This window comes from Protomyctophum bolini (assembly GCF_963924005.1).
Source record: "Protomyctophum bolini genome assembly, chromosome: 5".
NCBI lineage: Eukaryota > Metazoa > Chordata > Actinopteri > Myctophiformes > Myctophidae > Protomyctophum > Protomyctophum bolini.
Genome location: NC_137866.1, coordinates 44,098,617 through 44,110,214, shown reverse-complemented (window position 1 = coordinate 44,110,214; position 11,598 = coordinate 44,098,617). Strand labels below are relative to the sequence as shown.

General features: G+C 44.6%; 1 protein-coding gene across 1 annotated transcript in view; it reads right to left on the bottom strand.

Annotated features, from left to right (window-relative positions):
- LOC308315882 (cyclin-dependent kinase 17-like) overlaps positions 1-11,598 on the bottom strand; it is an 85,703-nt gene that overhangs the window by 58,177 nt on the left and 15,928 nt on the right. The window contains 2 exon segments of the mRNA XM_080764128.1: positions 2,629-2,808; positions 7,898-8,065. Of these exon segments, the coding sequence (XP_080620254.1) occupies positions 2,629-2,808; positions 7,898-8,027 (310 nt within the window). The 5' untranslated portion in view covers positions 8,028-8,065.

Below are 11,598 nucleotides of genomic sequence, written 5' to 3'. Positions count from 1 at the left end.
ATACCTCAATATTCATCCCAAATATCTCAACAGCTATACAATATACACACACACACACACACAACAGTGAAAACGATATAAACATGGTATATATATATATATATATATATATATATATTGTTCGGACGTTTATAGTCTCTGTAGCGCACGCACGCACACACGCACGCACGCACGCACGGACGCACGCACGCACGCACGCACGCACGCACGCACGCACAGTGCATGACGTCAGTGCACTGGTTTAAGTTCCCCACCCCCAGGTGGCAACAGCAGCACTCAGTGTTGCCATGTCTGCTTACGATAGACGAATTCAGAAACGGGTCTCACGGTCGCAGCTTACGCATTTCCTGTAGGCGGACTCGACATAGCTGCGGGGTTTAAACCCTCACCAGGCTGACTGATGTTAGTCTGCCTCAAACGTTACTCTTTTACCTGCTTTTTACTAACACTAACATTACAAAGATGCCCAGAACATCGAGATGAACCCGTTTAGTTTATGGCTGCTCCAACAGTAGTGACAACATAAAAAAAAACAAAAAAAAACGGATTGTCAAAATATCCAGGGGTCTGAGACCAGAGCCATTGAGTAATGGTCGAGACGAAGCAGTGAAAGGTCCTGAAAGATACATAACGTCAGTGTTACCCAATACCCAAACGTTCTGTTTTATGAACACAAGGCTGCCGTACTTTATACCAGGTATTGGGTAAGACTGACGTTTTCTGAACGTCTGAGACCCGTTTTCTGAATTCGTCTATAAGCGTGTTTGGGCTTGTTTTCTGTAAAGTTGCATGTATTGGCATGGTTACCTTGGCTTGTTGTATAGTTGCTGATTTGAGCTTGCTTCCATTTTTGTCAGGTGAAACCTGACTAATGAAAGCCCATGAAATGTAAGTGACCTAGTCTTCATCAGTCATCATCATGCTGCCTAAGCCAATGGGAGTCTGACCCAGTCTTCATCACTCATCATCATCATCATCATCATGCTGCCTAAGCCACGCACCGTGAAAGGGTTAGGCACCCCGAAAGGGTTACGCACCGCGAAAGGGTTACGCACCGCGAAAGGGCTGATTTCCGCAGCTCCAAAGGACAACAGCTGCTAATGTTATGAGCTAACTGCATGGACAGGAAAGCATGCAAGCAAGCTTCAAAACACAGTCATGGAACGACGCACAGAACGTCGGAAACGAACGCAAACGGCCGCGAGGTTGCCACACAGAAACATAGACGTTACAAAAATAATAATAATAATAACAATATGGGGGGAAAACAAAGACAAAAAGGGGGACAACGGAAACAGCGCCTGTTTCAACTGACGCAATATGACTAAGTCATCATTCCTTGTTTTTAAATATATTATTATTGTTTAATCAACTCCTCAAACATCTGCATGTCAAGGATGCCCAAATAAATGTATTTCTCCGCCGACCCCCATCAGAAAAAAACAACACGTTTCAAATATTTTCCTTTTTCAAGATCTTCTTGAAACAGTATGATTAAAGTGCATGTATAGCCTGCGTCTTTTGGGCTCGTTTTCACAGACCCATGGCTGCTTATTTCTCAAAATATGGCAACAACGCCAGCACTCCTTACAGGGTCTGTCTGCTCTGGGCGAAGATGTACCCACTGAACCCCTCTGTGTTGTTCCTTACGCATGCATGCATGCACTGTGAGATAACAAAAGAGCTCTTAGCACTGAATATTTTATACGTATAGGCACTGCACACAGTGCACACAACAGGTATATGAACTATCATGGAGTGTTAATAATGGCAACAGAGATACTGAGGTTTGGTGGAAACATTGAGAAAAGGGTGTACATGTGCTCTGATGCGCTTTTACAGTCAAGCGACTTTGAGTACTTCGAAAAAGGCGCTATATAAATCTGAGGTATTATTATTATTACACAAATAGTCTCTGTCGGGTGGAAACCTCATACAGTATGTCCAAAACAGTGTGTGTGTGTGTGTGTGTGTGTGTGTGTGTGTGTGTCTGTCTGTTAACCCATTTTGCGCGGGAACCCCTTTTGGTGTTAGCATTATGTTATGCTTTAGCTATTGAAAAATAGCAGACCTACAAGCTCATAGCGCGCCACCGAGTGGCGCGCTAAGAGCTTGTAGGTCTGCTATTTTTGAAAAAATCGAAGGGCTGACATAGAAACATAGCTTTTTCAGAAAACTGTCAGGATGTAGAAAAGAAGACATTTTTAGAATCTGATCTCAGGTCAGAATGGAAAACTGTCAGGATGTATAGAAGACATTTTTAGAATCTGATCTCAGGTCAGAATGGGTGCCGTGTCGAGGACCGCAACGGAAATAAGCCGAAAGGGCTTTCTTGTGTCAACATGCTCTGTGATTTCTGACTCGTATAACGGATCAAGCATGCGCGTGTGTCTGTCTGTGTGTCTGTGTGTCTGTCTGTCTGTCTGTGTGTGTGTGTGTGTGTGTCTGTCTGTCTGTGTGTCTGTGTGTGTGTCTGTCTGTCTGTGTGTCTGTCTGTCTGTCTGTCTGTGTGTGTGTGTGTGTGTGTCTGTCTGTCTGTGTGTGTGTCTGTCTGTCTGTCTGTGTGTGTGTGTGTGTGTGTGTGTGTGTGTGTGTGTGTGTGTGCGTGTGTACATGCGTGTCATGTACCGAGGGATCCGGTCCGGTGCAGGTTGAGGTAGGGTCTGTCTCGGTCCAGGCCCGCCCCCCCGCCGGGCCCCTCTCTGCGCAGGGCGGCCGTGCGGCCCAGGTGACCGGCGTACTGGCGCAGGAAGGAGGGAGCGCTGTGGGAGGCGGGCGGATGCACCATGGGCCGCACCACCATGGGCTCTGGACCGCCGTGGCGCCCACACACACACGCAGGGACACACGGGACGCACGCACGGACGGGACGGACGAGACGAGACGAGGCGGGGGGAGAAGAGGGTGGGAGGGAGGGAGGGATCAGAGATTTAGCAAAAGGAAGGGGAGGGTAGAGAAAAGAGAGAGGAGGGTTCAACGTGACAGCGGAGAAGGGAGAGGAGGAGAACAGCAAGAAGGTTGAGGAGATGAAAAGGCAAGAGGAGAGCAGGGGGGGGGGGGGGGGCAGCGACAGAAACAAAGGCGGTGAGGAGGAGGAGGAGGAGGAGGAGGAGGAGGAGGAGGAGGAGGAGGAGGAGGAGGAGGAGGAGGAGGAGGAGAAGACAAAGGTCACAAAGACAAAGGTCACAAAGACACCAAACACATGGAGGAAACACAAGACACAGTATAGCAGTAGTATAAATATGAGTAACATTAGTAATGGAACAAGGAAGAGGACACAGTGTATGTTGAAGCATGTGAGTGTAGAGGAAACAGTGAGGCCCAATTTAAGCGCTGCCATGTGACTCTGTGTCACCCGCCAAGAATAACTCATTTCCCACCAAAAAAACATCACGTTATTTTGGTTGAAAATCTGTTAATTTAAGCAAGCGCCGCGGCGGCCATACAACGAGGTATACGAGTGTGCCATAACGGTGCATAATGAGTGCTGGTTTTAGGAAATGGGTGCGCTCGCAGTGTGAGCAGAAAGAACATGCAAAGCAAAAATGAACAAATGATTTGTGAGCGAGCAGCAGGCTTGCGGCAGTGCATGCATATGGAAAAGTATAGCAGAAACAGGACTTTGGCCAGCCAGGTGAGGGAATGAACAGGAATGCATGGATGCTACAGTTCACATGGACATATTATCCTATAACCACGCCTGGCCAATGTTCACTGACCAGCCCTGTATACTGTACGTTCAGGGTGGGTGGAAGTGACATGTGACCTCTTGAAGCCAGTCAGTTAGCTATGGCTAACCCCCTAACGTTAAAGGTATAGCCCTGAGCACGTTGTTGTGAAACTCTACTATGCGTGGAATTTGGGAACATGGTGACTTGAACAGCACACGACTGTGTTCCATGGATGCAAAATATACTGGGCGTGTGGGTCCTGTACTCAGCAGCCGTTGACTACCAGCCCCTGGGCCAATTTATTAACCCTGAGATCAGATTTTTTTTTTAATCTTCTATATCCTGACAGTTTTCTATATATATGTATATATATATATATATATATCGTTGCTGTCAGGCAGAAACCAATCATCTCCATATCTGATCATAATACAGTGTCACACAAAAGCATCAAAAGTAACAGATCTGGCTTGTCGGTTTGAGCTTATCTATTTGCTATAAGTTTTCAATTTAAAAGTATCAAAAGTTTAAAAAAAAAATCAAACATATGAGGTTTCCACCCCAACAGAGAGCATCTCAGTGGCCTTATAGCGGTTAGAATGTCCACAGTAAGATTGGGAGGTCGAAGTTCGCCCCCGAAGTACTGCATATTTTACAAAGTAGAAATACCACAATATAAAAAATACTCTGTTACAAGTTTACTATGAAAACCTGCATCTCCAGGCAGTCAGGTCAGTCATGTCTCGTGATATACGCTCCATATATGGCCCATAGTAGAATGTATTCCATATGTTGATCTGACCTCATCAAACCCTGTACACTCAAGACACACTCCATATATGGCAAGTATACAGCATTCATTCCATTATGTTGATCTGACCTCATCAAACCCCTAGACCTCCATCCATATATGGAGCTGGCCTGTTCTGACATCACAATGATGACTCGACCAGCTCACAGAATGATGGACCTCCAGAATGATAGACGATAGATCTTCAACTCTACAGTTGCGCCTCAGGGCGTCTTACTGGTATCAAGAATACAAATCTGCAAAAATAACTAGTAACTAAAGTTTTTTTTTAAAATATTGCAGTGTAAGTAAAAAGTTAAAAGTAATGATATTTGCCCCTGAGATGTAGTGGAGTATAGAAAAATGGAAATACACCAGTAAAGTGAAAGTGAAAAATACAGTATAGCACAAAATTGTACATTTGTACTCAATTACTTTCTACTACAGATTTGACGACCCAAATTTGCTGCGTGTGACTCCCCAACTCAAATATCCTAAAGAGAAGATTATAAGATCATACGTACTGCTCATGTGACACACACACACACACACACACACACAGAGAGAGTGAGCATGTTTCACAAATTCCATATAATCCCCAATTTTCCTCTACTGTAAATCATAGCAAGATCACTCGGGGGGGGGGGGGGGATGAGGATTATTTTCTCTTTGGCTCAAACTCAAATCCTCAGACGATACCTGCAGTTCCCCCCCCCCCCCACCGATAATCACATGGAAAAGAACAGAACCAAGGTCACACCATTTCTAATTAGCACTGCTCTACCGACAAAATGTGAGGAACATTTTCACTCATCTCTCTCTCTCTCGCTCTCTCTCTCTCTCTCTCTCTGGTGCTGCTGCCTGAGTTGTATCACAATGTGATATGTGATATGTGAGAGAGAAAGAGAGAGAGAGAGAGAGAGAGAGAGAGAGAGAGAGCATCGGCCGACACATCACCCAATCGCCCGAAAAGATGAATTCTTTGTTATCTTTTCGGGCGACGTTCCTCTGCCCACTTTTCGACTATCGGCCGTTCGCCTGCTATCACCCGGGAGTTGCCGGGTCCCATAGACAAATTCCGGAAAATTCGTCTTGCTGTCGCCCGCTGTTAAAACGTACTGAGAGAGAGAGAGAGGGCGAGAGAGAGAGAGAGAGAGAGAGAGAGAGGAGAAAGGAAGACAGGAAACTAGAGGGAGGTCTGACGTAGAGAGGTGGTTAAAGTTTAATATCTCTCCTCAGTCAGTCCCTACATCACTTCACTTAAGCTTCCGCCTTCCAAGTCCCTACATAACATTGCTGTCGCGCAGAAACCTTGTATCTCCATATTCTAACATTTTGTGTGGTTTATTTCCGTAAACTAAAGCCTTACTGGATCACACTACAGCGTCACAGAAAGGCATCCGAAGTAGCGGTCTCTGTCGGGTGGAAACCTCATGTTAAAACCGGGATTCAAATTCAACAATAGCAAACACACACACACACACACACACACACACACACACACACACACACACACACACACACACACACACAGTATATTTGAACACAAGGACTTTTCTCTCTCTTTCACTGTTTCTTTCTTTCTGAAGCAGCTGATGGGGGAGAGTTAACTCCCATCGCTCTGTGATCTGACCTCCTTTCTGGCTGGTGCCGGGGACGCACGCACGCACGCACGCACGCACGCACGCATGCACGTGGACAGTAACAAAGTAGCTTTACTTCAGTACCAGTGTACTCATGTACACTCATGTGCAGAGTGTCTGCACTTTATGTTATTTGTATTTTTGGATACGATATTACACTACTAGTAGCAAAAAGACGCTTGCCTTTCGTTTAGGTGGTGGGGGGGGAGGCCAGAAAGACGTGTGCAGTTAGCTGGGGAAAGCCATATTGAAGAGGTGGGTTTTCAGAGCGGTGGGGGGGCTTCTCTGATAGCATTGGGGGAGTGCATTCCACAGGGTTGGGGCAGTAAAAGCAAAAAGCCCTTTCGCCCGCTTGGGTTTTTACTTCATAAAAGTGCATTATGAACTGACCACCTATTTCAATAGTGAGCTGATCTACAAGCTCACGACTCACAAGTAGGGTATATTTTAAAAGCCTGTGCTTTTGAATACTTTAATAAAAAAGTACTCCAGCACTTTAACGCAACTTTGACAAGAGCAGCTTTCACTTGTAGTTTAGTAATATTGGACTAGGAGTATATCTATACTTTGACTGGAGTACTGGAGTTGAGCACACACACACACACACACACACACGCACACACACACACACACACACACACACACACACACACACACACACACACACACACACACACAGGTGAGCCCTCTGCATTCTCCACAAGCAGAGCTGCATTACTTCAAGACGACCAGCAGGTGGCACATAGAAGTCCTCAGATAGCCTATTGTGATTAATAGTATTAATAATAATAATAATAATACATATTTTTGGGCACTGTATATTTGTCCTCTGCATTTCACCCATCCTAGGAGCAGTGAGCAGCCAGCGTTAAGTGTCTTGCTCAGGGACACATTGCTGAGGCCCGGAATGTAACCTGGAACCTTGGGTTACCCGCGGGGGAGGGCTCTCTAACCTTGGGCATATTTGCGCTAAAGGAAACACAGCATGTTCCTCCTGTCATGTTCTTCCTAGCCCATTCTAATGATGTTGCTGTTAGGTAGAAATCTTGTATGTCCAAAGTCCTTTCCTTTGTTAAAATAGTGGAAAATAGCCGACCTACAAGCCCACAATGAGCTTGTAGATCGGCTATTGTCACTACTCTTGTGTGACCCTCTTGTATGATGAAGTATAAGGCATTCATTTATGGGGGGGGGGGGGGGGGGAAACAATAAAAACCTGAAATACGGACATATGGGGTTTCTGCCTGACAGCAACCACATGGATTATGAATTATAATAACTGATGATTGATGACGTGTCATCATCAGTCCCATGCAAAGTGAAACGAGGAGGGTGATGATGATGATGATGATGATGAGATAGCTATGATGAGGGTTAGGATGACTTGTGCATTGGAGAAATGTTGTCAAGCTCTCTATTGTGTGTCCATGTCCGTGTCTGTGTGTGTGTGTGTGTGTGTGTGTGTGTGTGTGTGTGTGTGTGTGTGTGTGTGTGTGTGTGTGTGTGTGTGTGTGTGTGTGTGTGTCATGTATTTTTTTTATATCATACAGTTTAGACTGATGATGAGTTCTTGGTTTACATTACTATGTCTATCTATGAATTTGATGTATTACCTTGTGTTTACATTGCTTACTGTAATTCACTCAAGTGCGTCTGCTAAATAAATTGTAAATTGTGCATGCGTGTGTGTGTGTGTGTGTGTGTGTGTGTGTGTGTGTGTGTGTGTGTGTGTGTGTGTGTGTGTGTGTGTGTGTGTGTGTGTGTGCATGCGTGCGTGTGCGTGCGTCGCTCACCGTTGTCCCTGGCGGCAGCCGGCTCGTCCAGGGTCATCTGTTCGGCCAGTTCGGACAGGGAGTCATCGACGGGCCGAGCGCTGCGTAGAGACATGGACAGCCTCCTCTTGATCAGCTTCATCCTGTCCATCTTCTTCTGCTCACCGGGACCACCAGGGGCCCACAGGCCTGTGGGGGACGACAATGTCATCATTATTTATTAATAATTTCAGGGCAGAAACATCCTGTCACTGTTGAGTGAAAAAGTAAACCGTTTTGAACAGGTTTCCACCCGACAGAGACGGTTTAATAGGAAAGCAGCCATATTGGAAAGAAATCGGGCCTCTTCCTTGACACATCATTAATCTTTAATAATCTTTATTGTCCCGAAGGATATTTGTCTTCACAATCTGTTCAACAGTTCATCAACACCCACATCAAAAACAACACAGAGCACATAACACCAAGACAGTACAAAAAAACAAAACATGAGGTCCCCACTGTGTGTACAGAACCATCCTATCGGCGGGGCAGTTTGTTTAATGCCGCGATGGCTGAGGGGACAAAACTCCTACTAAAACGGACCTTTGTCCATGGCAAGGTTCTGTATCTTTGTCCTGATGGCATGAGGTTAAAGAAACGATACAGAGGATGGTCATTACCAATGATATACTAATGAAGGCTCTGTTCTCTTTCTGGTCAAACTTCTGCTTTTACTTTTAAGTAAATAAATGCGAGCACACCGCACTGAGTATAAAAGTGAGTAACGCGAGCAACGCTCCACTTCACCCTTTGCTCTCCCGTCCGTCTCCCCCCTTGTCCTATCGGAAGAGAGTCAATAAAAGTAATCTAAAGAAGCAAAAAGGACACACGGCACATGTTGTAGACATACTGTACGTACACACTGGACTCACTACGAGCCATTAGACCACAGACAACGTTCTGCACTTACTAATAATCACTTAAAACCGCTGTAGTCTTTAGATCACCGTTTCCCCCCCAACAATGGGTGGCGAGTCTGGGGACCCATTTGGGACTAATTGGCTGGGTCACGACTCACTGTGAGGTTGCATAGATCTGCTATTTTTTTTTTGAGTGGTGCAACCACTCCTACAATCAGCAATGTCCATGTACCTACCTGTGTGTGTGTGTACCTGTGCACATGAGCCTGAGTATGTTACTGATTTATACCAGTAGGGGGCGGCAGAAACAGAGGGAGGGGTAGTGCTGTGTAATGAGAGAGAGAGAGAGAGAGAGAGAGAGAGAGAGAGAGAGAGAGAGAGAGGGGGGGGGGGGGGGGGGAATTGCACCACTCAGTTCACACGTGTGTGATTTTTACTATAGCCAAACGGATGAAGTGGTTAAGAATCATGATTGTGATGCTACATTAACCCATTTAGGCCTGACGTCGAAATAAAAAAAGACCTATTCAAAGATTTGTGCCGCATTTTTACGATAAAAAAAAAAATAGCAGACCTACAAGCCCGAGCTTGTAGATCTGCTATTTTTCAATAGCTAAATTATAACATAATGTTTAAAACACCACACTTTTGTTGGGGACCCATTGACCCGTTGGGGGTCCCCGGACCCCACTTTGAGAACCAATGCCTGGACTTGTGATACAATTGTACTCATTCCGACCACAACCAAATCTCTTCGCAAAAATAGCCGATCAACAAGCGCACAATATTGCGAGTATGTACTCTAGATCGGCGATTTTTTGGGCTAAACGAAGGACGCTGGACAGTGGTTAGACAACCATATACCGTTTGGTCTGCCACGTCTAGCTCAATGAGTTTGACTATGGGACTTAAAAGGCTGGATGGAAGCGAAGGCTCGGTCGAGCTCCAACCGCCAGTGGTGGAAAACTACTCATTTCAAGTTTTTGAAAGTATACAAATATTTTTTTGAAAATAGCAGATCTACAAGCTCACAATGCGTCGCGACGCATTGTGAGCTTGTAGATCGGCTATTTTTGAAATAGCCGAATATAAATATAGTACAAATGCCTCAATATTGTACTTATAAGTACAGTATTAAGTAAATGTGCTTGGTTACTTATACACCACTGACAACCCATACTGGGTCGGGCTCCAACCATCCTTATAAGACCCATGCAGCCTTCCTCCTCCTCATTATCAGCAGCCTTGTTCCATTGATCTTCAGAAGGCATCATCTGTCTTCACACAGTGCTTGGAAACCGCCGCAGTGCAGCCAGTTGTGTTTGCTCACGCAGCATGTGGTCACCCAAACGCAAACACCATCGCAGAGGCAGAGAGAGAGAGATTGAGATTGAGATAGATAAGGCTCAAAAGGCTGTCACGATTACACATTTAAGTTGACGATCAATTGCCACACACTGTAATTGCGATTAACGATGTAATTGTGTTTTTGGCATTGTTGAACATGGAAACAAACACGTTGAATAGAATTTTAATATTTTGGTTTTCGGGCTTCATAATCACAAATTGCACTGGGCATAATGTGACAATTTATTTATACAAATAAATTACACATTTGACACATCTAATGATATACTTCTCAAAACAAATATAAGTGCAGAAGCTGGTAGTTCTGCTATTTTTGGAAAATGTTTGAAAAAAAGAAGAATCAAGATGGAAATGATAATATGACTATCTGTGCAAAATAATATTGATTGATATTATTTTTGATTGATTATCTCAAGTAATTGCTATTAGGCGAAAATGTAATAATTGTGACAGGCCTAGAGAGAGAGAGAGAAAGAGAGAGAGAGAGAGAGAGAGAGAGAGAGAGAGAGAGAGAGAGAGAGAGAGAGAGAGCGAGCTCCACTTTTTGACTGCATGTGACAAATACAAGGATATAAGAAAGTATGCCACCCCAAATTCACAAAAATACGGTAATAGAAACACAAAAGCATATTTTGACTGCCCACAGGCAATCCCCTACTTAGGTTAGAAAGCTCACAATGTTCCAAGGTTGGCAGCAAAATGTGTAGCAGCCTGCCAAAAACAATGACGGGCAATGGCCATCTATCCCCACACGGTTCATTAACATAATGTCCGTTTGAGTTTCTCATTTTGTTTGTGTAGTTTGTTATGATAAGCATTATCTTTGTATATCATATGTTACTATATATATTTGCCAATGCTTGTCATGCGGCCAAAAAAGCATTATTTATTGAATTGAGAGAGAGAGGGAGGGAGGGAGAGAGGGAGGGAGGGAGAGAGGGAGGGAGGGAGAGAGGGAGAGAGAGAGAGAGAGAGAGAGAGAGAGAGCATAGCTGGATCAGCGTCTCCACCAACTGATAGGGATAGTGATATATATTATTTTTTTACATTAACCACTTGAACCCTAGCATCAATATTCTGGGGGGAACATTAGCCGAAAATATATCGGCTATTTTCGACAAAGAGACTTACAAACTATAAAAAGAGCAGACCAAGTAAGTATAAGCCAACGGTAAAAGTTTTCAAATATTGAAGTGGTTTGTGATGTGATTAAGTGGTTAAATGTCTGAAAACACACATTTAACATGAATCCAATATGTAGTGGGGGTCCGGTCCGTGCTTCTACTGACATGGAGCAGACCCCTGCTCTGTACTGACATGGAGACCCCTGCTCTACTGACATGGAGACCCCTGCTCTACTGACATGGAGACCCCTGGATAAGGAATAAACCTTGAGTTGAACTAACTTTAGGACACTTCCTTTTTTGTCCTGCTCAAAGCCAGTAGTCAACA